The sequence below is a fragment of the Giraffa tippelskirchi genome, chromosome 7 (genome assembly GCF_054371585.1).
Source record: "Giraffa tippelskirchi isolate mGirTip1 chromosome 7, T2T-mGirTip1v1.2.pri, whole genome shotgun sequence".
NCBI lineage: Eukaryota > Metazoa > Chordata > Mammalia > Artiodactyla > Giraffidae > Giraffa > Giraffa tippelskirchi.
In genome coordinates this window covers 7,790,377-7,817,989 of record NC_137281.1, presented here as the reverse complement: position 1 = coordinate 7,817,989, position 27,613 = coordinate 7,790,377, and the positions used below count along the sequence as shown (strand labels likewise).

Below are 27,613 nucleotides of genomic sequence, written 5' to 3'. Positions count from 1 at the left end.
GGGGTGGGGGCGGGGGCTTTCACAGCAGAGAACCCTCCTCTTCGGGCTGGTGTGGATGGAGTAGGGGCGCCCAAGGGGCAGGATGGAGGAGTCATTGGGAGGCTGATCCCCAGCGCAGCTGGGGCCTTGGGGGCGGGGGTGGCCCGGACACCTGGGGCCCAAGAGCTGGCAGTTTCCGTCCTCCGCAGAAGAGGGAAGGGGGGGCGCTTAAGGTGGAGCTGGGAGAGACCTCGAGGTCTCTGCGCCCAGAGCCACTGGCCCCAGAGGATCAGGGGTTCCCCCAGCTCACGGGGACCCAGGTTGGAGCCTGCATCACTGCCTGCAGCCCCCCGCCCAGTGCATCACTCAGGCCTCCGCCAGGGGCTCCCTTAACTCGGCTAGGGGATCCCCTGGGAGACTTGAGTGCGGTGTGGGCGGCTGACCAGGAGAGGGAAGCAGAGACTTGGAGAGGGAGAGAGAGCGAGGCAGGAGGTGGAGCCAGGAAGGCAGAGAAGAGAGAGCAGAGGTGAGGTCAGGGAATTGTGGAGGCTGGGGAAGGGAAGGCGAGCCTGAGAACAGTACGGAGAGACCGGGCGGAGGGAGATGCAGGGTAGAGAAGGGAGGGCAGGGTCGGGCGGCTGCGGGTTTGGGCGGGGGCGGGGGGGGGGGGAGATGGCGGCAGGAGAGACAGACAGACTTCCATACCTTGAATGAAAGAGATCCAGAAACTGATACACACATAGAGGAGGTAGAGATAGAGAGACACCCCCTCCCCCCACCCCCGCCCCCCAAATGACTGGGGAAAAAAATACAAAATGAGACAGATACAGATGGAGGCAGAGAAAGAGATACACAGAGAGACATAGACACACAAACTTAGAGATAGAAGCAGAGACACCCAGAGAAAGAGAGTGCGTGCACATGCCTCAAACAGCAGGTTCGAGATGGAAGAGCAAGACGCCAGGCAGGAGGTGTGTAGGGAGAGACAGAAACAGAAAACGAGATCTGAAGACAGACATAGAAACACATGCCTAGAGAAAGCAGCAGAAAGAGGCAGGGACAGAGAGAAAGAGGCAGACACCCATGCACATCTGTAAAGAGAGACCCTCATGTAGAGGAAGAGGTATCAACAGAGATAAGAGACCCAGGTAGGGGGAGACAGATCCAGAAACAGATCAACTGACACGAAGGATGAGACTAAAGAGGGTTGAGAAAGACAGGGGCATTCAGAGACAGAGAATTGGAAATGGACATGCAAGGACTGTGATACAGAGAGACAGAGAGGCCTGGGAGAGCCGGAAGTGGAGAGAGACACCGAGAAAACACAAGACAGGAAGGTATACTCATGATCTGTTGTCACATAACAAATTACCCTGAAACTCCGTGGCCTAGAGCTACACATGTTTATTGTCTCACGGTTTCTGAGGGGTGGGAACCGTGGAGCAGTTTAGCTGGGTGGATCTGGCTCCCATAACAACAGAGAACTCAGTCTCTCATGAAGGGGCAATAGGCTACTGGCCAGGGCTGCAGTCATCCGAACACTTGACTGGGGCTGGAAGATTACCTTCAAGCTCACCTACACGGCCCTTGGCAAGAGGCCTCAGCTACTCAATGTTAGGGTTCACAAGGGGCTCACGTGGGTGAAAGTCGCTCAGTCGTGTCCGACTCTTTGTGACCCCATGGACTGTACAGCCCATGGAATTCTCCAGGCCAGAATACTGGAGTAGGTAGCTGTTCCCTTCTCCAGGGGATCTTCCCAACCAAGGGATCAAACCCAGGTTTCCTGTATTGCAGGCAGACTCTTTACCCATAAGGGAATATATATATATATATGTATATATAAATAGCGTATAGTTAAAATATGGCCCTTTGTGGTGACCTGACAAATGAGAGATGAAGTCACAGTGGCAATATTTTAACTATACGCTATGAGCTCCTTGTGAACCCTAACACTCACCACGTGAGCCTCTCCATAGGACTGTTTGGGTCACAACACAGCTACTGGCTCCCCTCAGAGCGAGTGACTGGAGAGACAGCAGTGTCTTATGTAACCTGTGTCCAAAGTCACACACCATCACTTTTATTTGTGTGTTGGCCATGCTGCTTAGCCTGCAGGATCCCAGTTCCCTGACCAGGTACTGAATCCAGGCCCCACCAGTGAAAGTGCTGAGTCTTAACCACTGGACCACCAGGGAATTCTTAGCACCATCACTTCTTTATTCTATTCATTGGAAGTGAAAGTCGCTCAGTCTTGTTTGACTCTTTGCGATCCCATGAACTGTACAGTCCATGGAATTCTCAGGCCAGAATACTGGAGTGGGTAGCTGTTCCCTTCTCCAGGGGATCTTCCCCACCCAGGGATCGAACTCAGGTCGCCCGCATTGCAGGCAGATTCTTTACCGCCTGAGCCACTAGGGAAGCTGGGATGTGTATTCATTGGAGATGAGCTGCTTAGTCTAGCCCACATTAAAAGAAAAAGGGGTTGATGCTTTTTTTTTTCCCTAAAATTTTATTTATTTTGGCAGCACTGGGTCCTCAACAAAGACCCAGTGCAGCCAAAATAAATAAAACCTTGGGTGGGGGGGGGGACAAAGAGAAAGAGATTGAGCTCCTCCTCCTGAACAGAGGGATATCAAAGAATGTGGGCTTGTTTCAAAACCATCATAGGGGGACTTCCCTAGCAGTCCAGTGGTTAAGACTTTGGGCTTCCACTGTAGGAGCTGTGGGTTTGATTCCTGGTTGGGGAACTAAGATCCTGCATGCCACATGATGTGGCCCAAAAAATAAAAAATAAAGTAAAATAAACTCATCATAAGTGGGGAGAGTAAGAGAGACAGCAAGGGAGAGAGACAGATTTTCAATGACCCTCAAGACTTAGAGGTTGATGAGGCACTTATTCAGAAAGGCAGGAATGTGTTGAGAGAGGGAAGACAGAGGCAAGATAAAGGAAACCAAAGCAGTAGTAGCCATAATAATAATGATGATGATGATGATAATTACAGTGACAGCAGCTAGCAGGTAAAGCACCTGCTACATGCCAGGCAAAGTTCTGAGCACTTTCTAAGAACTCACTCACGTAATCATCACGGTCTCTTTATGAAAAGGAGGAAGTTATTATCCCATTCGACACATGAGGAAACCAAGCCTCAAAGGGCATAAGTGACTTGCCCAAAATGACACAGGTAGGAAACAAAGAAGGATGGGGAAATTATGACAGAGACATATGTGCAGAGAAATGGGGAAGTGGCAGGAAGAGACTGGCAGAAGAACCCAGCTCTGATGGAAAAAAGTCAATCAGCAAGAAATGGCAGCCACTCTGACTGAGGGTTTCCTAGACACTGGGGCTGGACCACACACTCTTTGGGTTTTGTTAACCCTCAGAGTTGCCCCTTCAGGTGGGGGTTGGTATTAGCCCCATTATACAGATAGAATCCCTGAGGCTCAGAGAGGAAAGTGACTCACCCAAGATGTCGTGGGTTGACTGTTGCCCCCATCCTCCCCCAAAAGAGACACATCCCCCTGGAACCTGTAAATAGGCCCTTATTTGGCAAAAGGGTCTTTGCAGTTGTAACTAAGATGGTGATCTTGAGATCAGATCATCCTATATTGTCTGGGTGAATGCTAAATCCAATTACATATGTTCTTTTAAAATAAAGACATAGATAAATAACAGGGATCTACTGTATAGGACAGGGAACTGTATTCAATATATATATATATATTTTTTTCTCGGTTGGGCTGCAAGGCATGTAAGATCCCAGTTCCCGGACTAGGGACTGAACCCATGTCCTTTGCATTGGAAGTGCAGAGTCGTAACCACTGGACCACCAGGGAAGGCCTTATTCAATATCTTCTAATAAATTATAATGGAAAAGAATCTGGAAAAAGTACATATATACACACCTGTGTGTGTGTATATATATATATATATAGTTGTTGTTGTTCAGTTGCTCAGTCATGTCTGACTCTTTGCCATTCCATGGACTGCAGCACGCCAGGCGTCCCTGTCCTTCACTATCTCTCAGAGTTTGCTTAAACTCGTGTTCATTGAGTTGATGATGCCATCCAACCATCTCACCCTCTATCACCCCCTTTTCCTGCCCTCAAAACAGAATCATTTTGTGCACACCTGGAACTAGCACAATATTGTAAATTCAACTATACTTCAATTTCAAAAGAAGAAGGAAAAAAGAAAGGCAGAGGGGGATTTTAGACAGAGGAGATAGTATTGTGAAGACAGAGGCAAAGGGGACGTCCCTGCTGGTCCAGTGGCTAAGACTCTGAACTCCCAATGCATGCATGTAGATCCTACATGCTGCAACTAAGAGTTTGCATGCTACAACTAAGACCTGGCACAGTCAAATTAATTAATTAATTAAAAAAAGAAAAGAAATGGGTATGAGAAATTTCTTCTTATATGGGGGTAAGAGGAAGTCTTCCCAGTGTAGGTGACACTTTTCTGACCCTCTTTCTGTCCCTATAAGCCCAGCCCTGGCTCAGAATGCATCTTTTCCCATCAGGATCCTCTCTTCAACCCCTCCCCCCGACCCCCAGTCTCGCTCCCCCTCCAGTCTACCCTCTAGGGATCCCAGAGGGGTCTTCTACAACCAGAGGTGACCTTGCCTCTCCTCAAGTCACAGCCATCCCTTATCTCCCCAGCACCCCTAGACAAATTCCCCAACCCTCCGCCTTTCTAGTCATGACCAATTCCTTCCTCTGTCCTTCGAGACCTACCTCTGATGTCACTTCCTCTGAGAACCCAACTTGCAGTCTTGGTTCAAGGCCTTCTTTGGGCTCACTCAGTAAAGGGAAGCCACCTCTGCGATTGTCTGTATCACGTTTGTTGCTCATACAGGGCTGACCCTGCCCCTCTTCTGCTCATAAATCTCCCACGGCTCTCCAGTGCCCCTGGGGAAAAAACTCAGGCCCTCAGCCTGGTCTTAGAGGCCCCATATGTCCTGGTTACTACCTATTCCAGCCTCAGACCTCTTCTTTGACCATACCGGGCCCTCTGGCTTCTGGACCTTTGCACAAACTGCGACTTTCTGAAAGTGTAAAACTGTAGTCACTCAGTCATGTCTGACCCTTTGTGACCCTGTAAGGCTCCTCTGTCCATGGAAAAAGCAAGGAATGCAGGTTTCACTGAGATTTGAACCCAGATTGCTGGATTCAGAGCCCAGAGTGCTAGCCATTACAGCCGTAACTTCTAACTTGGCCTTTCTTTCTACCTCCTCTGCTGGGCAAACTCGTCCTCAGCTCACACGCATTTTAGGAGTCTGCTCTTCCAGGAAGCCAACAATGATGCTGTGGAAAGCAGGGGCCTCTTCTGAGTTCTGGAAGCCACCTGTGCTGCCCTCATTATAGCACCAAGACAGACTGGGCTCAGCGCCCAGAGGCGGGAGGGAATGGCCAGGCCGGAGGTGGGGCCCAGATGTGGATTTCACGCCTATTCGTCTTGGGCGCTGGGAACAAAGTTTGGGTCATAAGGAACATATGGGGCTCACCCTGTTCCTCACTTTCATCTCCTACCTCCCCAGCCCCTGGGTGGGAGGCAGCCTGGACAGGACTCTCTGAGCCTGGGTGGTTCCCACAGCCCTTCCTGCCCCCACTCTCAACACTCACTCCCCAGGGGAGCCCAGCAAAAATCCTCCTGACCTGTGATCTCACCTTCTGGGTTCACCTCTCCCAGGGAATGTGTGGCCACCAGGTGTTTAAATCATGAAAACAAACTCCAAAAGCTCTTACTCTGTGCAGACACTATTTTAAGCTCATTACATACACATCTTTTAAAAATTAAGTATTTACTTATTTATTTGGCTGCGCCAAGTCTTAGTTGCAGCACTTGAGATCTTCGATCTTTGTTGTGGCATGAGAGATCTTTAGTTGTGGCATGTGGGATCTAGTTCCCTGACCAGAGGTCAAACCCAGGCCCCCTGCATTGGGAACTCGGAGTCTTAGCCACCGGACCACCAGGGAAGTCCCTACATGTTCATGCATGCTCAGTCACTTCATTCGTGTCTGACTCTTTGTGACCCCATGGTCTGTAGCCTGTCAGGCTCCTCTGTCCACAGGATTCTCCAGGCAAGGATACTGGAGTGCGTTGCCATTTCCTTCTCCAGGGGATCTTCCCAACCCAGGGATTGAACCCACATCTCCTGTGTCTCCTGTATTACAGGCAGATTCTTAACCACTGAGCCACTGGGGTAGCCCTACATACACGTTAATTCATTTAATCCTCATAATATGCCCTGTGGGTTATTTCCTATTATCATCATCATCACCACTCCCATTTTACAGATGGGAAAACTTAGGGGACAGAGAGAGATTTGAACCCAGGCAGTCTGGCTCCAGAGTCCATGCATTTCATGAGAATCACCTCTAGAGCAGTGCCATCCAATAGAAGTTTCTGTGATAGTGGACATGTTCTTTATCTGCACTGTCTGATATGTTAGCCACCAACTACCAATGTGGCAGTGGCTACTGATTGGGTAGCTCAGAGAACTAAGTCTGAATACCGGCTACTTGCTGTGTGATGGTTGTTAAGATTCCCAGCCTCTCTCGTTCAGTTTCTTGATAGAGGAGATGGTTAAGGATTTCAGCCAAACCCAAACACATGTGGGTTTCAATCCTTGCCCCCATTTCAAGGTGGAGTCTCTCCGAGAGCCTCAATTTCTTCAGAAAAGTATGGAAAGAGCAAGATAAGGCATCCAGCAATTTCTGAAACAGAGAACTCTTCTTAGAAAACCCCTTGACATGCTAAGTTGCTCAGTCGTATCCGACTCTTTGCAACCCTATGGACTGCAGACTGCCAGGCTCCTCTGTCCATGTGATTCTCCAAGCAAGAACTGGAATGGGTTGCCATGCCTCCTCCAGGGAATCTTCCCGAACCAGGAACTGAATCCTTGTCTCTTATGTCTCCTGCATTGGCAGGTGGGTTCTTTACCACTAGTGCCACCTGGGTAGCCCTATAAAACCCCTTAAAGATTCCTAACTCCTGCTTCAGATATGCTTACAGCCAGGGCCCTATTGGAGGCCAAAGGCAAGCCTCCCCATATACAGGATTGTATTGGTAGCTTAGGGGTCTAACAGTCACCTCCTGCAGGCTATTTTCTGCCTTTTTCAGCCTCCTTAGGAGCATACCCAGAATACCGGCAGGAGAGCCTGATCTCTCTGCCACGCACCCAATGACATCATGGTGCAGCCAGACTCCCCATTGGTCAGGCCTGCTTTTACTCTCAGGGAAAGAATAGGTTGCTCTCTAGGCCCCAGTGAACCTTAAGTCATATCTCTTTGTCTGAGATTCCCTCAAAGTACTCACTGTCTCTCCTACAAAGGTCACTTAAATTTGAAATTTTGCTCTTCATCATGGTTCAGAGGCCAAGGTGACGTGAAAAATCATAAGCCCCATGACCTTCCATTCCATAGTACTTACTACCTCCTGCCTTTTTTAACGCCACCCCTCTTGCCTGTTGGGGCTTCCCTGGTGGCTCAGACCGGTAAAGAATCTGTCTGCAATGCAGGAGGCCCAGGTTTGATCCCTGGGTGGGAAAGATCCCCTGGAGAAGGGAAGGACAACCCACTCCAGTATTCTTACCTGGAGAATCTCATGGACAGAGGAGCCTGGCAGGCTACAATACATGGGATCACAAAGAGTCAGCATGGTTGAGCAACAAACACTCTGGTCTGTAGCTACCCAAATGCTGGGTGAAATCCAATTCTGCTTAGCACCAAGTGAAGTCAGACTGCTCTGTGGCTTCCAATTGGCTATTCCCTCAGGAAAGGGTTTAGGCTGTGCTTCAAGACCGGGTGGACCCAACAGAACCCTCTTCAGATAGTCACTCAAAGTTCTATTATTTCCTAAGACCATCCTGGGGCCATTAGGAATCAAGTGTTTCTTAACTTGGAACTTTCTAGAAATCCGACACTGTTGTGCTTTCCTCAGGTGTGTTTCCCGCCTTTTCTAGCCACCCTCCCTTCCACTGGCTTTAGCCAATGGTTTAGCAACACAACTCTGACTAGCCTCTGTAGCCATGTTTGGTTTCACGACTTTCCTCATGGCCTTCTTCATTTGCCTCTCCTAGACTCTCCCAGCGCAGATTAGGGGTCTGGAGCCGAGATTCCCCAATAGTTGAGACTTTATTGAGGGGACTTGCTGCAGAAGACAAAGATCAAGTGTCCGAGCCAGAGACCAAGAGGTCTACTGCCTTTAGTTAAGGCCTTCCTGACTCCTGGGTGCTGGCGCATGCCAGTGACGTCAGGCGCTCCGCGGCGTCTGATTGGCTCGCTGAGGGACGCCTCAGCGTTGAGGTAAAAGGCGCCTCCAGTGGTTGCTTCTAGTTCTTTCGATGGCATTCGAGGCGCGGGGTTTCAGCTCTAGAGCCTGGGTTCGGGGCTCGGGATCAAAGGCCGCAGGCCGCGGCACCCCCCGGCGCGCTCTTCCTGCTGCAGTCGCCGCAGCGGCCGGGCCCAGCGCGGCCTCCAGAGCAGCGCGAGGCCGTGGCGGTCGAGGACGAGGCGTGTAGGATCTGGGCCGCCAGCCTTGCTGCCCAGCAGCAGGTAGTGGTTGGCGGGCTGCAGGCGCAAGCATCCGCACGTCAGATCGGCGCGGGGCACCCAGGCGGCCTGGCTGCCACGGCGCACGGGCCGCGCTCGCTGCTTGTACACGGCCAGCACGCGCACAGCCAGCCGCTGCCACGTCGTGTCCGCGGCCTCGGACGCCAGCACCTGCGCGTGGAGCACTGCGGGAAGGGGAGAGGTCAGGCCTGGGCCGGGGGGAGACTGAGGGCCCCGTGAGGTTAGTCTTGGTGGGTAGGGGGGGTGCCTGGGACGCAAGGGTGGGCTTCCAGAAGCTCCGTTCAGGAAGAACAGAGACCTTGAAGCTTTGAGGGTGAGAGGCCCTGTGCTGTGAGGAGTGAGATCTTTCTCAGGACACGGGTCAAAACAAGGAGGGCGGGGCTTTTGGAGTGTGAGGTTGGGTCCCAGGATTGTGATTGCGAAGGGGAAGGGTGGGTGGGCGGTCCCTATGGAGTGACAGTCAGGCTGGGCGAGGAACCCAGGTGCCCACCAGGAAATATGCAAGCACCACCAGGGGTGCTTTTGAGATAATATTAGAAACAGCTATACAGGAATGACTTAAAGGTTAGAGGTCTTCTGGGCCCCTGCAGTGAGTGGGGCTGGAACAAGGCAGAAAAGGCAGGTCTAGGTCTCTAATGCCAGAGAGTCAGAAAGTATTAGGAGCACATGGAGCCCCTGGAAAACAGAAATATTGCCCTAGGAGGGATCTGCATCTAGGATTAATTTGGGGGCCAGAAGGAAGTCAGTCCTTGGAAGGCCAGGGTTGAGGTCTTACTAGTGGTGATTCAGAGAAGTGTCCCCTCTAAGGGGGTGAGATGAGATACCTTGGGAGCAGGGCTCTGGTAGGCAAGCTGCGTCTATGGGCCAGAAGATCCCTGTGGGAGGTGGGGGGAGAAGCCTCCACATTTGGAGTTCAAGGACACTATGGCCAGACGGACGGTGAGCCTCAGGGGGGGGAGTTCTGGGATCCTGTACCATTGAGGAGAGTAACTGGGGCTGGGCTGAACTCGAGTGTCCAAGAGAGCTGAGGTCATAGGCCCTGGACTTAGGGGGCTGGTGTGGACTGGTGGATTAGGAAACTATGGGGGGTCTGTGGGAATGGGGCTACAGCCCTGAAGGAGGGTGGAGGACCTGAGACGGACAAGACAGCGCAAGGGTCCCCTCCATTCAACCAGTTTGCCTTTCTCCTTCCATCCTCAGGAGGCCACCTCCCCAACTCGGGGACGTCAGGCTGAAGGAGATTGTGAAACTCTGCAAGGCCGAGAATGTGGGGAGAGAGGAGGCCTAGGAAGGTAGGAGTACCCCTCCCCACTCCCCCTTCCGCACATTGTCTGCTGTCCTGTTAAGTTCTAGATCAGGAAAGGCCCTTTAGAGTTCAACACCTCTTCCCATTTAAGATGAGGAAACTGAAGGCCAGAGAAGAGAGTGGCTTGGAGGCAGATCAGAGCCCCTGTGCGCCCACTGGCCCTCGTTCTCCCCGGCACTCACCATAGTCCTGCTGGCAGTACCTCCGAAGGCTCATGTGTATTCTGGTGTCTGAAGTATTGCAATAGTTTTGACACTGCGGGTCTGGGGAAGGTTGGGCTCCTGAGGCCTGGACTACAGCATTCTGCCCCTGCCCATCCCCCACAACCTGTCTTGATAGACAGCTGGGGTGCCTGAACCCTTGGGACTGCGCTCAGTGGACCACCCCTGGATCCCCGCCTCGTGGCCCAGTCACCCCATCCCCAATCCTTCTTGCTACCAGCAATTTGTAGGCCAGCCTGTCTTACCCGAGCTGTAAGCATGAGGGGTTGTAGCAAGGGTGGTTGTCGCCTCTGGGATTCCTGTGAGAGAGCAGAGGAGAGGTCGGAACTCTTAGCACCTCCCATCAGCACCTCGCTGCCCCCAAGGAAGCCAGGCATCCAGACCCCGTAAGTCTGTTCCCTTGAGGCCCAAGAGTGGAAGCACACTTTGCCTTTCTCCCCCAGGACCTGGAGTTCTGGTCCCTCGCCTCTTTCTGGACTCAGGAGTCCCGGTCTTAAGACCTTTCTCAGACCCAGGAATCCAGGCTTCTAGCCTGTTCCTCCGCAGGGTGAGAGACTGGACTTCAGTCTCCGCCTCCCCAAGGATGCAGAGTCCAGCTTCCAGTCTCTAGCTTCCGTCTCCCAGGGACCCGGTCCTCACCCCTCTTGCCCCGTGGAGGTCTGGCTGTCTCCTTCCCACCCCACCTGGGACTTGTGGCCCGGCCCCTCAGGACTCACGCTGGCAGGGCATCCTAGGGGAGCGGCTCTGCTGGTAGCCGGGACCACAGTGGTTGCAGGTCAGGCCAGTGACCCCTAACTTGCAGGAGCACTGCCCACTGGTCTGGTTGCAGGTACCGCCTGTCGCCCCAATAGGATGGCACTGGCAGGCTGCATTAGGAGAGGAGCTAGGGAGGTGGGGTGCGGACTCCCGGACTCCCAGCCTCTTCCTCCCCAAGACTGGGGGCAGACCCTGGTCTCCTGGTCCCTGGCCCCCTCCTCCCTCAGACCTGCCTGCCCCCTTTCCCTCTAGGGCAGGGCTTCAGGCTGCACTCACCCCTGCAGGCCTTGCGGCTGTTGATGGGCTGGCCGGGGTCCCTCCAGAACCCTGGCTGGCAGTAGTGGCAGTGCCGCCCGGCTGTGTGGTGGCGGCACCGCTCACAAACACCCCCACTCTGGCCGCCCGACAGCCTGAACAGCTCAGAGTTGAACCTGCAGCGTCGCGCGTGCTGGTTGCAGGAGCAGGCTGGGAACAGGATGGAGTGAGGGTGCCTCAGACCCGCCATTCTGTTCCCCTTTCCCAGCTTTCTCCCCACCGCCCTCAGGAAAGAGACTGCCTGGGGTTCCCTGGGTGAGTGTGGGCCCCCAAAGCCCTTCATTCTCATCTTTAAAATGGGTGGTGCTCTGGACTGGAGTTGGGTGAGTCCAAGGGGACTGATGAACACGCGGGGAGTAAAGAGTGGCAACTGGGCATGGGCTACAGAGTCAGACTCCCGATGGCTACAGAGTCAGGCTCCCGAGGGCTACAGAGTCAGACTCCCGCATGGAAGCGTCTCACTCTTTCTGTGGGCAAGTGACGTCTCCTTTCTGCAGCTCAGACTCTTTTGCTATAAGATGACATTTATAGTATCTACTGCCTCACAGGAGGACCACCTACCATGTACATTTTGCTGGGGAGCATCGATCGAATTTCAAAGGCAGTGACTCTTAAAACTTACCACTTATTCGAATTACTGAGGAAACGTTTAAAACGAGCAACACAGGACCTCGGTGCTAGGTCCTGTATCAGGCTGCATTCTAAAGACTTTATGTATATTCATGTTTTGAATTTCCACTGCAACCCGTAGAGGAAGGACTGTTGTTTTCCTCACTTTACAGGTGAGGCGATGGAGGCACAGAGAGGTTTGGTCACTAGTTGGGGGTCACACAGCCAGGAAGCCGACGAGCTGGGATTTGAACCCAAGCATTCTGGCAGGCTCCTGAGGCCATGCCCCCATCTGCTGCCCTAGAATATCTAGTGTGACAGCATGTACGGGACAAGCCAGGACCCTTGGGCTTATCCTCCTGAGCTCATGTTCCAGCCCTGCCACTTGCTGACTGCGTCTCCTTGCGCACAGAACTTCCCAGCTCTAGCCTCAGTCTCCTCATCTGTAAAATGAGCCTGATGCAATCCCTGTCCGGCACATAGTAGGTGCTGGATAAAAATGTGTCTAATGAATAAAAGCTTCCCCACCGTGGTTGATTTGATGAGTCCAAAAACATCCAGCTGCCCTGTTTTTCTGCAGCCTCTCACTAAATACCACCTGAGTGCCTGTGCCAAGAGCCAGGCCCTGGGCGGGGGCTCAGAAAGTGTCATCCACATCACTGTCCCCATGATCAGGTGTCACCGAGAGGCTGGAGCTCCCCGGTGGGCATGGAAGCAGCAGAGGTTTCAGGGGAGCCAAAATGGGTGCTGCCGGAGGACAGTGTAGGGAGAAGCAAGGGGCAGGCAGCTCTGGGGCAGGAGAGAGCCTCCTGCCCTCAAGGACACAGCTGGGCTGCTGGACCATGGGCCCGGCTCTGGGTCAGGGCAGGTCGGGGCGGGCCCAGGACTCACGCAGGCAAGGGTGAGGGTGCTGGGGCGTGGCGGGCCGCCAGGGCCAGTCGCGGTGGGATGGCCGGCAGCTCTCACAGCCCGGGCCAGTGGTGTGGTGGCGGCAGCGGCAGCGGGGCGGCCGGTCGCGGGCAGCGCAGCGGGCTGCGTGGCCATGGCACTGGCAGCGGCCTCTCACTCCCGCGGCTGCCAACCCCACCTGGCCCCCGAGCTCCAGGCGGAGGTGACTGGCCACCATGCTGGCCTTAGGGCCCGCTGGGACCCGGAAGGTCACCTTCTCGGGGCCTCCCAACGCCCCCGGCCAGGCGGGCCTGCGCCACAGTGACCTCCAGGGCCCTCCGGTGGCCCAGGCGGCAGACAGGACCAGGGCTGGGGGTCCTGGGGTGCAGAAGCGCAGGCTGACGGATGACAGGAGGAAAGGGCCACCCAGGCCCAGGGTCAGACTGCCATTGCAGGGGGCCCGCAGGCCGAGGTCCGTGCCTGGGGAGGGGCTGCAGGCCTGGGGACAGGAGGCAGCCATGCCAGCCAGCTGGGTCACGGGTGGGAGGCAGAAGCGGGGGCGACCCCCAGGATGGTAACACGGGTCCGCGCTGGCCTGGCTCAGGAGGAGCCAGAGGGCAAAGGTCACGGGCATGGTTCCAGCAGAGGCAAGTACCTGCAGAGGAGAGGAGTGGCCAGGCTGGGGCCTTCGGGCTGCCCCCCAGAGGTCAGCCTCCACCCTGCTCTTCAGGCTCCCTGAGGAACCCAGGCATTCCACCCCCGGCCCTGCCCCAGACCTCTCCCGGCTGCTTCTGAGCGAGGAAAATAGTTCCATCTGGGGAGAATTACTGTTTACATAAGCCAAAGGGGAAAGAACGCAAGCAAAATCGAGAATTTTGCCTGAACTAATCCGTAGCTTAACACCCCGGCGCTATCAGTCAGTGTCGAGGGGCAGGGGGCCCTGGGGAGAGGGCGGGGAGGGGGGACAGATGGGGAAACCTCGAGCAGGGACAAGGGGGAGAAGGGGGGAGCAAGGCGGGGCAGGTGGAGTTACAGACAGATGAAGACTCAGTGACAAAGCAACAGAGACAGGGACAGATAGGGGCGCAGACAGCACAGACAGACAGATGGAGGGAGAAGGGGCGAGGCAAGCATAGGGCAAGGGCCAGGCAGGGAGAGGAACCAGGAGGGGCGAGGAGGACGCAAGGGGAGACCACGAGGCCCAGAAAGATGGCTGCCGGGAAACCGGAGTCCACAGGATGTCTGGGGAGCGGGTCCCCGGGAGCCTGGGGGCCGGGACAGACAGACAGACGGGCACAGGACCTCGGAGACACCTGCAGAGCCGGAGGAGAGCGGGCAGTGCAGCAGGCCTGACCTGGGGGGAGAGCAGGGGTGCTGGGCCGGGGGATCAGAAGCAGGAGGCAGGCCCACAGGGATCGGGGATCAGAGGGGAGGCCCCTTTCCCACATGGGGCCCTAACCTCGTTCTCCACACCCAGGGCACGGAGGGGGATTATCACCAAACAACCAGGCCTCCCTGCCACCCACCCCCAGCCTCCACCCACCCTTAACCCTTTCTCACCCAGACGCAGAACCCAGAGGACTGTGCTGAGGACCCTGGTGGGGATGCTTGGGGGCTGGAAGCCTGGGCTGGGAGGCTGGTATGGAATGCCTGTGGGGCTGAGAAGGTCAAGCCCTGGTGTCCCGCTTGGGATGGGAGGGCCCCGTGTGCTCGCATTTCTGAGGACTTGCTGATAATCTCAGCCCACCCAGCTCCCACTGCCATCCTAGGCCTTAGGGTCCAGGAATCAGAGCCCCCACATTCTTCGCCAGCTGTAAAGTCCCCAGAGCAGAAGGGGGAACAGACGTTGTGGGTAGCGAGTGCCAAGGGAGGAGAGGGGGAGGCTGGACAGGGCAGGGCTAGAGGCCAGGGCATCCACAGGGGCCGGAAGTCCAGGCCTGGGAGGGCACGACCGAGGAAGGGCTTGGTGCTGGAATGCTCCCCTCTTCCCGTCCAGGGCTGGCAGCCCCCAGTGGGAAGCTCCCTCAGGTCTGGGGGCCTTAGAGCCCTTCTGGGCCCCACTGTCCAGGCCCCTGGGTCAGTCTGGACCTGGACGTGGGCCCCCACTGGGAGTCTGTGAGGCACCAGTGGGTGCGGTGGGGTCACATGCCCCCCAGCCTGATTTCACTGCCCCCAAGGTCCCCACTGCACACGCCCTGCGCGCAGACCGTCTCCCCCGCCCTAGATGACTGCCATGGCCTCCACCCCTCCCGAGGAGGAGCCTGGCGCCATTTTGAGCTCTGGCGCGGGGCATTTCCCCTGGTCCCCTGGCACCTGCCTTGTTAAGGCGCTCACCCCATCTCCCACCTCTCCTCTCGCTGGGTGGTTCACGGGGCACTGCTTTCTGGCCTCAGTACGCCAGGCAAACGGGTTGAGTCCCCTGGTGTTCCTGGGGGATCGAGAAGCCAGCCCCTGCCACTGGGGAGCCCAGATGTCCAGCTCCTGGTCCCTGCCCCTTGTGGGAACTGTAGCCCACCCTGACCCCACCCCCCCATTTAAGGAGCAGAGACTAGCTGTGTTCCCACCGGATCCAGAGTCAGGCCCCTCGCCTGGGCAGTGTGGGGGTCCCTCTGGGACCTAGGCTCCTCTTGCCTGGTTTCTTTGGCACCCACCCGACCCTTCACCCCACCATCGTCCAAACCTGTGCCCTGGAAGAGGTTGTCCTCTGCAGCTAGCTGCTCACATGTCCTTCTCTCCCGCAGGAGCTTGGCGGCCAGCGTGGGCTCCGGGGAGTGAGTGCGGAGTGGCTGTTCTCAGGCCCCGGGCTAGTGGGGGTTCTGGGCGGGAGCTCAGAGCAGAGCCTAAGAATCCAGCACCACCCCCACCCCCCCACCCCGCCCCAGTCCCCTCGCCAAGGCCGCCACGCTCTCCCCACAGGGACCCCTGGCAGCCACGCCACCCGGGACTATGTGGGACATGAGAGCCATCGCCCCGCAGCGGCCCGCAGCTGGACATCCCCGAGCAGGCTGGGCCAGGAAGCTCAAGACAGGTAGGAGCGGACAGCGGCCAGATGGCCTTCCCGCCCGGGTCTGGGGTCCGCGCTCCACTCACACCCAGCCCCTGCCCCACCGCTCCTAAGGGCGGGCAGGCTGGGGCTCAGCCCTGCCACGTGGTGGTGGCTGCGATCAGGAAGGGGCAGACCTGCTGGGGGTGGGGGGCGGTGTCAGGGCCGCTCACACCGAGGTGGGACCCCACGCCAGCCCCTCCTGCCCTCTGGAACCTTCTGCCAGCTGTGGGTTAACTGAGCATGAAGGTCAGGCGCTTTCAAGCCCTAGAAGTTCGTGCCCTTTGAAGGGTCACACCAGCCACCTGGAAACCCAAAGACGTGGGCCGCTTTCTGAGTTGGTGGGGTGTGGGGTGGGGAAGAAATGAATGCCTGGGACCTCGGTGGTTCTAGCGGCTGGAGGGAGAAATCGGGGACCCCCCCCAGGGCTTCAGAGCTCAAAGCAGCCTTCCCATGACCGGTTTATTATGAGGCCTCAAGACTTCAGGGGTGAGATTTTCGTACAAATGTTGCCCTCAACTCTATCACATACCCGAATGGTTTTGACTAGAAAGATAACATTTTTCATCACTTCCCACTGAGAAAGGCAGGGACCTTGGGACGATGGGGCACCATCTTTGCTACTGTGGCCTTGAGTGCACTGACTGTGGCAAAGCGTGGGCCCAGGGGGTTTGGGGATCCACTGTTCGGGTGGGAGGGCACAGCCGGGGCAATCTGTGCTTCTGGTTCTGGGTGACCCGCACGGCGGTGGAGGCAGGATGGGGACATAGGATTTGAATGTAAGCCGTGAGGAGGGGTTAGCTACCAGAAAAAGAGACACCCCCAGATTAGAGGGGGACATATGGGGTCAGGGCGGGTGGCTTGAGGGGCAGGCTAACTCATGCAGAAATTAGAAGTTTCTTAAGCTAATGTTCCCTGCAGGAAGGCTTGCTTTCTCACTTTTGCTTTTAATAACCTGAGCTTCCTGAGGTGATGATCATCTCTAAAGGAGGCAACGAAAAATCCGCCTGCCAGTGCAGGAGACGCAGGTTGGATCCCTGGGTTGGGAAGATCCCCTGGAGAAGGAAATGGCAACGCACTCCAGTATTCTTGCCTGGGAAATCCCATGGACAGAGGAGCTTGGTGGGCTACAGTCCATGCAGTCACAGAGAGTCAGACACGACTTAGCAACTCAGAAACAACTGCACTGAGAGTGTGCATTTGGGTATCTCTTTCTCAGGGCAGAGTAGAAAAACTCAAGACAGTAATCAGGATCCCAGATTCCTGAACCACACTGGTTTCAAATCCAGGCTTCACCTCTTTCCTAGCTGTGTGACCCAAACCAAGTTTCTTAACCTCTCTGTGCGGTAGTTTCCTTTTCTGTTAAATCGGCATAAAAATGTACCTTCCTCATGGGAGATCATGAGGACCAAATGAGTGAAGATAAGCCTACAGTCTAATATCTGAAACTCTGTGGAACAGACACACTGCAGAACCTGTTTTGACACCACCATGGGGTGTGCAGGTTATATATTATACACCCCTCCAATGGGGTCTGGGGAGCATCCCATCAGTTCAGTTCAGTCACTTCAGTCGTGTCCGACTCTTTGCCACCCCATGGACTGCAGCACGCCAGGCTTCCCTGTCCATCACCAACTCCTGGAGTTTACTCAAACTCATGTCCATTGAGTTGGTGATGCCATCCAGCCATCTCATCCTCTTTTGTCCCCTGCTCCTCCTGCCTTCAATCTTTCCCAGCATCAGGGTCTTTTCCAATGAGTCAGTTCTTCACATCAGGTGGCCAAAGTATTGGAGTTTCAGCTTCAACATCAGCCTTCCAATGACTATTCAGGACTGATTTCCTTTAGGATGGACTGGTTGGAACTCCTTGCAGTCCAAGGGACTCTCAAGAGTCTTCTCCAACACCACAGTTCAAAAACATCAATCCTTTGGCACTCAGCTTTCTTTATAGTCCAACTCTCATATCCATATATGACTATTGGAAAAACCATAGCCTTGACTAGATGGATCTTGGTTGGCAAAGTAATGTCTCTGCTTTTTAATATTTTGTCTAGGTTGGTCATAACTTTTCTTCGAAGAAGTAAACGTCTTTTAATTTCATGGCTGCAAGTCACCATCTGCAGTGATTTTGGAGTCCCAAAAAATAAAGTCTGCCACTGTTTCCCCATCTATTTGCTATGAAGTGATGGGACCAGATGACATGATCTTGGTTTTCTGAATGTTGGGCTTTAAGCCAACTTTTTCACTCTCCTCTTTCACTTTCATCAAGAGGCTCTCTAGCTCTTCTTCGCTTTCTGCCTTAAGCGTGGTGTCATCTGCATATCTGAGGTTATTGATATTTCTCCCCGCAATCTTGATTCCAGCTTGTGCTTCATCCAACCCAGCGTTTCTCATGATGTACTCTGCATATAAATTAAATAAGCAGGGTCACATACAAGCAACCTAGATGTCCATCAGCAGACGAATGGGTAAGAAAGCTGTGGTACATATACACAATGGAATATTACTCAGCCATTAAAAAGAATACATTTGAATCAGTTCTAATGAGGTGGATGAAACTGTAGCCTATTATACAGAGTGAAGTAAGCCAGAAAGAAAAACACCAATACAGTATACTAACGCATATATATGGAATTTAGAAAGATGGTAACGATAACCCTGTGCTAGACAGAAAAAGAGACACAGATATATAAAACAGTCTTTTGGACTCTGTGGAAGAGGGCGAGGGTGGGATGATTTGAGAGAATAGCATTGAGACATGTATATTATCATATGTGAAACAGAGTGCCAGCCCAGGTTCAATGCACGAGACAGGGTGCTCAGGGCTGGTGCACTGGGATGACCCAGAGGGATGGGATGGGAAGGGAGGTGAGAGGGAGGTTCAGGATGGGGAACACATGTACACCCATGACTGATTCATGTCAATGTATGGCAAAACCACTACAATATTGTAAAGTAATTAGCCTCCAATTAAAATCAATAAATTAAAAAAAAATAAGAGTGACAATATACAGCCTGATGTACTCCTTTTCCTATTTGGAACCAGTCTGTTGTTCCATGTCCAGTTCTAACTGTTGCTTCCTGACCTGCATACAGATTTCTCAAGAGGCAAGTCAGATCGTCTAGTATTCCCACGTCTTTCAGAATTTTCCACAGTTTATTGTGATCCACACAGTCAAAGGCTTTGGCATAGTCAATAAAGCAGAAATAGATGTTTTTCTGAAACTCTTTAGCTTTTTCCATGATTCATCAGATGTTGGCAATTTGATCTCTGGTTCCTCTGCCTTTTCTAAAACCAACTTGAACATCTGGAATTTCACAGTTCACGTTTTGTGGAAGCCTGGCTTGGAGAATTTTGAGCATTACTTTACTAGTTTGTGAGATGAGTGCAGTTAATTGTGAGGTAGTTTGAGCATTCTTTGGCATTGCCTTTCTTTGGGATTGGAATGAAAACTGACCTTTTCCAGTCCTGTGACCACTGCTGAGTTTTCCAAATTTGCTGGCATATTGAATGCAGCACTTTCACAGCATCATCTTTTAGGATTTGAAATAGCTCAACTGGAATTCCATCACCTCCACTAGCTTTGTTTGTAGTGATGCTTCCTTAGGCCCACTTGACTTCACATTCTAGGATGTCTGGCTCTAGGTGAGTGATCACACCATCATGATTATCTGGGTCGTGAAGATCTTTTTTATATAGTTCTATGTATTCTTGCCACCTCTTCTTAATATCTTCTGCTTCTGTTAGGTCCATACCATTTCTGTCCTTTATTGAGCCCATCTTTGCATGAAATGTTCCCTTGGTATCTCTGATTTTCTTGAAGGATCTCTAGTCTTTCCTAGTCTATTGTTTTCCTCTATTTCTTTGCATTGAACACTGAGGAAGGCTTCCTTATCGTTCCTTGCTATTCTTTGGATTTCTGCATTCAAATGGGTATATCTTTCCTTTTCTCGTTTGCTTTTCGCTTTTCTTCTTTTCCCAGCTATTTGTAAGGCCTCCTCAGACAGCCATTTTGCTTTTCTTGCATTTCTTTTTCTTGGGGATGGTCTTGATCCCTGTCCCTTGTACAATGTCATGAACCTCCGTCCATAGTTCATCAGACAGTCTTGTCTGTCAGATCTAGTCCCTTAAATCTATTTCTCATTTCCACTGTATAATTGTTAGGGATTTGATTTAGGTCGTACCTGAAAGATCTAGTGGTTTACCCTACTTTATTCAATTTAAGTCTGAATTTGGCAGTAAGGAGTTCGTGATTTAAGCCACAGTCAGCTCCCCATCTTGTTTTTGCTGACTGTATAGAGCTTCTCCATCTTTGGCTGCAAAGAATATAATCGATCTGATTTCGGTGTTGACCATCTGGTGATGTCTGTGTGTAGAATCTTCCCTTGTGTTGTTAGAAGAGGTTGTTTGCTCTGACCAGTGCATTCTCTTGGCAGAACTCTATTAAACTTTGCCGTGCTTCATTCTGTACTGCAGTGCCAAATTTGCCTGTTACTCCAGGTGTTTCTTGACTTCCTACTTTTGCATTCCAGTCCTCTATAATGAAAAGGACATCTTTTTGGGGTGTTAGTTCTAGAAGGTCTTGGGGGTCTTCATAGAACCATTGAACTTCACCATATCAAATGTTATTGTTTCTACAAGCAGAACGAGTGGGCATTCACTCCAAAATAAGTCTATGAATAGCCTCACATTGGTTAAAATTTTGTCTCCAAATGAGTTCAGCTCAGGTTGAGATTCACCTCCAATCTTCATAAACGTGGTCGATAAGGAATCATGGACTGTAATGTAAGCCGTGAAACCTGCCCGGGGCTTCGTTTTCAGCTTTGATTCATTATTTCCTGTGGCTTTTCAGCTGTGTAGGCTGATGAGCGACCAGGAGAGGGAGCTCTTGAGACTCAAAGACCGACTTGGCAGCGAGAGGGGCTACCTACTTGATTGATTAGCAGTGTTAGTCGTTCAGTCGTGTCCGACTCTTTGCGACCCCATAGATTTTAGCCCACCAGGCTCCTCTGTCCATGGGATTCTCCAGGCAAGAATACTGGAGTCGGTTGCCACTCCCTTCTCCAAGGAATCTTCTCAACTCAGGGATCGAACCTGCGTCTCCTGCATCACAGGCAGATTCTTTACCATCTGAGTCACCTGATTGGCAGAGCCCAGGGCAAAATGAAAACCGGCTGCCTTGCCCGTGTTCACAGAGAATTTCTAGATGGCTGGGGCAGAGCAGGGGCCGCACATGGCGGAGGGGACCCTGAGTGGGGGCTCCCTCTGTCCTGAGCTGGTCTCTCCTCCCTGGTAGTCCTGGCTCCAATCCCTGCTCAGCTTGCCTGCTGGTTTTAGACCTGCTCGGGGCTCTGACTGAGCTGGGTGAGCTGACCAGAGGCCCAAGTCCTTCCCCCGCTCCCTGCTGCCCCCGCCCAGCCCACCCCAATGTAGGACTCCAGGCAGGACCCGAAATGGGCAGGCTGTGGTACAGATTGGGACAGAGTATAGCTCAGTTAGTAAAGAATCCACCTGCAATGCAGGAGACCCCAGTTCAATTCCTGTGTCGGGAAGATCCCCTGGAGAAGGGATAGGCTACCCACTCCAGTATTCTTGGGCTTCCCTTGTGGCTCAGCTGGTAAGGAACCCTCCAGCAATGGGGGAGACCTGAGTTTGATCCCTGGGTTGGGAAGATCCCCTGGAGAAGGGAAAGGCTACCCACTCCAGTATTCTGGCCTTGAGAATTTCATGGACTGTGTAGCTCATGGGGTCGCAAAAAATCAGCTGAGCGACTTTCACTTCACTTCACACTTATCACCAGCCCAGAGAGCAGAGGGGCTCAGGGACAGATTTAATTGGTTTTTTAGAAATCAAAACAGCGAGCAAGGCATTTCCTGTACACCTTGGGGGAGGGAGCGTAATATATACTTAGTCTTCGTGTGGTAGGAGCCAGCTGACCTCACTGGGAACCCACACTGAATGGGAGACCTTTGAGGAAGGCTTGAGAGTGTTCATATTTCCCAAAGGGGTCGGATTAATAAAGCGAGGAACCCTGGAATACAGGAGGAAGAGGAGGTGGAGAGTGGAGGCGAGGCCCACAGAGCCCTGACATTTAAGGGGACCGGTGGAAGGACAGATGGGGAGCCTGGAGGGGGTTAGATGGAAGCCAGATGAGGGACAGTGAGGGTCACGCGATCCAGGGCTCCTGTAGGGGCCTTGGGGATCTCCTGGCCACCGGGAAACCACACATGGATGGTCAGGGGGAACAGAGGAGGGAAGGGGACATAGAGGGTCAGGACACACTGAAGACCCCCTGTGGAAAGACTGCTTCTCAGAGCCCATGGGACAGCAAGGGGAGAGATGGCCTGAAAAGGAAGCAACCCCTGAAGAAGGGATCATCCACCCCATTACACGGATGGGAAAGCTGAGGTTCACGGAGCCCAGTTAGAGCCGTGGAGTCGGGGCAGGAACTGCCAGGGACCTGGGTGAGTTCAAAAGTGTAGGCGTCACTGAGCTAGCATGGCACTCTCACTGTGGTCAAAAAGACAGACAGTGGCGAGTGTTGGCAAGGATGTGGAGAAATCAGAGCTGCTGGTGGGAATGGAAAATAAGGCAGCTGCTTGGAAACCAGTCTGCAGTTCCTGAAACTGTTAAACACAGAGGTAGTTACCACACGACCCAGCAATTCTACTCTCAGGTAAATCCCCGAGGGAAATGAAAACATAGGTCCACACAAGGATTTGGACATGCATGTTCACAGCAATGTTATTCCTGATAGCCCCGGAAGGAAAACAACCCAGACGTCTAGGACCTGATGAACCGATAAATAAAAGGAGACAGAACCATGGAGGGGAACATCAGAAATTAGTGACATGCTAACGCGTGCTGCCACATGGATGAGCCTGGGAAATATGACACAGAGTGAAAGAAGGCAGTCACAAAGGGCCCCTTAATGTGTGATTCATCTGCGTGCAATGTGCAGAGTAGGTAAATCCACTGAGACAGAAAGTAGATTAGCTGGCAGGAGGTGGAGAGGAGGGGAAGATTGGGGGTGGGGATGGCTAAGGGGTGCAGGGTTTCGTTTGGGGGTGATAAAATTTTTCTAAAAGTAATTGTGATGGCTGCCCAACTCTGTGAATATACTAAAAGCTATTATACACTTCATATGGGAGAATTGTATGGTATTGGAATATTATCTCAGTAAAGTGGTTACCTACATAAAAGAAGGGCTCATCAGAGACCTAATATAAAAGCTAAACCTAGGCAGCTTGAGGTGGCCGGGCAGAGAATGTTACAGAAGCAGGAGGGGGGAACCAGCAGACCCTTAAGTCCTGGTCCAGAAATGGCACCCTCCCCCCGCAAAAAATCCATTCCTTATTGGTCTTCCCCCGTGGTCCAGAGGTTGACTGCAAACTTCCATTGCAGAGGGCACAGGTTTGATCCCCGGTCGGGGAACTAAGATCCCACAAGCTGCATGCCACGGTCAAAAAAAAAAAGAAATGGTGCGACGTCACTTCTGCCACATTTGATTGGCCAGGGCCCATCACAGGCCCCTCCCAGAGTCAGGGGAAAGAGCGGCAAGACCTCTCTATAGACCACGTGAATCCACCACGTCCTCTGACAGAAGCAGGGAGCACTTACCAAGCAGGGGGCCTTCCAGACACCCTTCATGCAGGCGCTCTGGTTAACCCCATTTTATGGAGAAGACTGAGCTCCAAGAGTTAAAGAACAGGCTCCGGGCTGCCCACCAGAAGGAGGCCGAGTGTGCACGTGAACCTGGGCTGTCTGGCCTCAGAGTCTATGCTCTGAACGTCTGCACTATGCAGCTTTAATAGATTGTGAGCTCTCAGGTTTACATATAGTAAATACTCCAGAAGTCTTTATTTTCCAAGACTTACAGAGTGCCTGCTGTGTGCTAAGCACTGTCCTAAAAGTTTTATAACTCCAACCCAGGGATTGAACCCAGGTTTCCCACAGGCAGATTCTTTACGGTCTAAGCCACCAGAGAAGCCTGACTAAGTACCAGAAGTCTTTGTTTTCCAAGACTTACAGAGCGCCTGCTGTGTGCTAAGCACTGTCCTAAAAGTCTTATAACTGAGGTAGTTCTGTTAGGTTGAACTGTAAGAAAGGACTGTGTAGGAAAAAATACAGCTGAATGTTGGCACTTTCAAATGGTTCAACTTCGTCATCCCTTCCACTCTTTTTTTTTTTTTTTTGGTTGCATCACGTTAGCATGTGGGGGCTTAATTTCCTGACCAGGGATCAAACTCGCATCCCCTGCTTTGAAAGGCAGAGTCTTAACCACTGAGCTGCCAGGGAAGTCCCAGTCACACCTTTTAATGGGCAAGGACACTGGGATTCAGAGAGGTGGAGTAACGTGACTAAAGTCACACAGCTTTATAAAGGCTGGAGCTGAGCTGAGATTTAAACCCAGGTCAGAGGAGTTCAGGGTCTGTGCTCTGAAACCTCCATGGAGGAGGCCATTGGACACACCCAGATGGGCTGAGTGAGCGAATGAGCGACTGGTTTGGGGGGTGACGAAAGAACTCATGCCAGCCCAGCCACCCCTCCTGAATTAAGTCATCTCTCCTCCCCACAGCTGCCACGAGATTCTGGGCCACCTGCCCGTCCTCGTCCACCCTCTACTTCCTCTTTGTCATCATTGCCGTGTCCACTGTTTTCCACTGCTACCGGCGCCTGGCCCTGGTGCCCACCCCTTGGGCCTATGCAGGTCACGTAGTCTTGTTCCCCAGACACCTGCCGAGGGGGGGTGTGTTCACCATCAACGCCATAGGCCGCCTGGGGAACCAGATGGGGGAGTACGCCACCCTGTACGCCCTGGCCAAGATGAATGGGCGCGCCGCCTTCATCCCACCCCAGATGCACAGCATGCTGGCCCCCATCTTCCGAATCACTCTCCCGGTCCTGCACGACGCCACGGCCAGGAGCATCCCCTGGGAGGACTACCACCTGAACGACTGGATGGAGGAGCAGTACCGCCACATCCCAGGGGAGTACGTGCGCCTCACCGGCTACCCCTGCTCCTGGACCTTCTACCACCACCTCCGCACCGAGATCCTCCAGGAGTTCACCTTGCATGCCCACGTGCGTGAGGAGGCCCAGAACTTTCTGCGGGTCCTGGGGGCCAAGTGGGCCCAGCAGGTCACCTTCGTGGGGGTCCATGTGCGCCGGGGGGACTACATCCGAGTCATGCCCACTGTGTGGAAGGGCGTGCTGGCCGACCGGGGCTACCTGCAGCAGGCCCTGGACTGGTTCCGCGCTCGCCACCGCAGCCCGCTCTTCGTGATCACCAGCGACGACATGGCCTGGTGCCGGAGGAACATCAACAGCTCCCACCAGGACGTGGTGTTTGCAGGCAATGGCCGGCAGGGCTCACCGGCCAGGGACTTCGCGCTCCTCACGCAGTGTAACCACACCATCATCACCGTGGGCACCTTCGGCATCTGGGCCGCCTACCTCACCGGGGGGAACACCGTCTACCTGGCCAACTTCACCCTGCCCGGCTCCCGATTCCGCATGATCTTTAAGCCCCAGGCGGCCTTCCTGCCCGAATGGGTGGGCATCGCAGCCAACCTGGGACAGGCCAGAGAGAGCCACCCCTAGGCCCGCTCAGGTCCCTGCCGCCCCATCGGGCCCAACAGGCTTGGACACCCGAGTCTGAATCCAGGCTGTTCAGCTTCCCAGCTGGGTGACCATGGACAAGTGACTTACTCTTTCTGTGCCTTAGTGTTCTCCCTGAGAAACGAACCTGACGCAGGCTCCTTCTGAGAACATGAGTTCATGTAGCTCCTTGGAAACAAGTGTGAGGGTTGGCCACTCACAGATTTGTGATTGGTGGGCTGGACCTTTGGACTGCCTTGCAGTGGACACGTATTTTTGCCCTCTCCTTCTTTATAGCTCCGGGAGCATGGAGCCCAAATATTTGGTCCTTGCCTCCTTGGAGGGTTTGGCAATGAAACTCTTCCTGCCCTCAATTGGGGTGTTTGAGGCAGCTAAAGAATTCAGGCTTTGGGTTTGATGGGGCCTTAGATCATGAAAGAATGGGAAAGAAAATAGGATTTGAGAGGGAAAATCTCAGGGAGATAACCTTGGCGAGGAGGGGAAGTCCCCAGAAGTGAGGGTGGGGCGTGGGAGGGCCTCTCAGAGGTGGCAGGACTCAATCCCAGGCCTGGCAGGCAGCGGCAAAGATGCCCCGAGTCCACACGTCATGGAAGCAGCACGTTGACCACAGAGGGGCGGGGCCACAGAGACTGTGCCACGGCCACGTCCATCGTGTGGGCAGGCGACCTGATGCCTTGGCAATGCCCGTGCCCGCAGGACCTCATGCCGCTGTGAGGAACCCTAATGTGGACTAAAGTTGGATTAAGTGATTACAATACTGATTTTCGGTGTTTGGTGTACTTTAAAGTATGGAGATAACCAATATTTTTACTCCTTTTTGGATATTAAAAAAATTAACATACAATTATTTATTTTCACTTAAAATTTCCTCTGAACACAGCTGCACTGGCTTCAAAAACATTTCAGTCACATCTCTTCCCTATTTGAAAACCCTCTCCAAGTGTCTTTTTTAATTTGAATGTCCATTTCTTGGCCTCCTTGTGAGGCCGCACACCTTTCTGTTTATATATTGGTAATATTGTATCTCCTGAGAGCCATTTAGGGGCCCTGTTTGGTTCCTCAGGGGCCTGCCAGCTGGCGCTAGTGGTAAAGAACCCACTTGCCAATGCAGGAGACGTAAGACACTCTGTTTCAGTCCCTGGGTCGGGAAGATTCCCTGCAGGAGGGCATGGCAACCCACTCCAGTATTCTCGCCTGGAGAGCTCTGTGGACAGAGGAGCCTGGGAGGCTACAATCCATGGGGTCGCAAAGAGTCGGACACGACTGAAGTGACTTAGCACGTACACACATTACTTCCTTAAGGCCTTGATGGTGTCATCATGATGTGGGGTTAAGGAGACGGGGATGTTAAACAGGAGAAGGGTCTGAAGGGGAAGAGAGTTGAGGGAGGTTCTGTGTTAGCTGGCTATTGCTGTGTAACAAATTACCCCAAAACTTGTTAGCTTAAAGTCATAACAGTAATTTCTCATTACTGATAGTTTCTGTGGGCTTCCCTGGTGGTTCAGTAGTGAAGAATCTGTGCCAATGCAGGAGACCCAGGTTCGATCTCTGGGTCGCACGGTATTCTTGCCTGGGAAATCCTATGGTCAGAGGAGCCTGGTGGGCTACAGTCCATGGGGTCACAAAGAGTCGGACACAACTGAGGGACTAAACAACAATAACCACAGTTCCTGTGGGTCAGGGATTCAGGAGTGGCTTACGTGAGTGGCTGTGTTTGGGATATCGAGGGAAGTTGCCGTCAGGTAGGGCCACAGTCATCTGAAGGCTTGACTGGAGTCGACTTCCATGGCTGGAAAATTGTTGCTGGCTCTTGGCTCTTGGTCAGATTCCTTTGGTGTGGACCTCTGTGGGCTTGCTCGAGTGTCCTCGCAACATGGCAGCTGGATTCCTCCAGAGAGAGAAGCCCAAGCAGCCAAGGTAGAAACTTCCCACAGAGCCTCACCTCGTCACACAGCGTCACTTCTGTCATACCCAGTCCGTCACACAGAGCAGCCCGATTTAGTGTGGGAGGGAACAGCCCAGGGGCGTGATACCCGGAGGTGAGGATTGTTTGGGGCCATATTGGAGGCTGCTGTACTAGTTCGCTAGAGCTACTAGCAGGGTTTGTGGGAGCACAGTACCACAGATGGGGCGGCTTAAACCACAGACATTCACCATCTCTCAGATCCAGAGGCTTGAAGACTGAGATTAAGGTGTCGGCAGAGCTGGTTTCCTGGTGAGGGGGCTGATCTGCTCCCAGCCCCTCCCCTTGGCTTGCAGACAACCACTCCTCACATGACTTGACGTCTGCCCTCGGTACA

At 53.2% G+C, this 27,613-nt stretch overlaps 2 protein-coding genes across 6 annotated transcripts; one reads left to right on the top strand and one right to left on the bottom strand.

Moving 5' to 3' along the window:
* The first annotated feature begins 451 nt into the window (after positions 1-451).
* On the top strand, positions 452-26,157 carry LOC145515300 (galactoside 2-alpha-L-fucosyltransferase SEC1). Of its 5 annotated transcripts, XM_081515361.1 has the most exons (5): positions 452-505; positions 3,084-3,161; positions 9,754-9,845; positions 15,565-15,676; positions 24,271-26,157. In XM_081515361.1, the coding sequence occupies exons 3-5, from the start codon at positions 9,819-9,821 to the stop codon at positions 25,293-25,295; spliced, it is 1,164 nt and encodes a 387-aa protein (XP_081371487.1). In that variant the 5' UTR covers positions 452-505; positions 3,084-3,161; positions 9,754-9,818; the 3' UTR covers positions 25,296-26,157. The 5 variants fall into 5 exon arrangements, with proteins under 5 accessions (XP_081371487.1, XP_081371485.1, XP_081371489.1 ...); XM_081515359.1 differs by lacking the exon at positions 3,084-3,161; XM_081515363.1 differs by lacking the exons at positions 452-505; positions 3,084-3,161 and adding an exon at positions 8,061-8,286.
* NTN5 (netrin 5) lies at positions 8,097-15,454 on the bottom strand. The gene is made up of 7 exons (XM_081515357.1): positions 15,329-15,454; positions 12,652-13,303; positions 11,113-11,301; positions 10,797-10,946; positions 10,326-10,379; positions 10,042-10,122; positions 8,097-8,717 (listed from the first exon to the last, which is right to left on the bottom strand). The coding sequence occupies exons 2-7, from the start codon at positions 13,280-13,282 to the stop codon at positions 8,353-8,355; spliced, it is 1,470 nt and encodes a 489-aa protein (XP_081371483.1). The 5' UTR covers positions 13,283-13,303; positions 15,329-15,454; the 3' UTR covers positions 8,097-8,352.
* Positions 26,158-27,613: the final 1,456 nt, after the last annotated feature.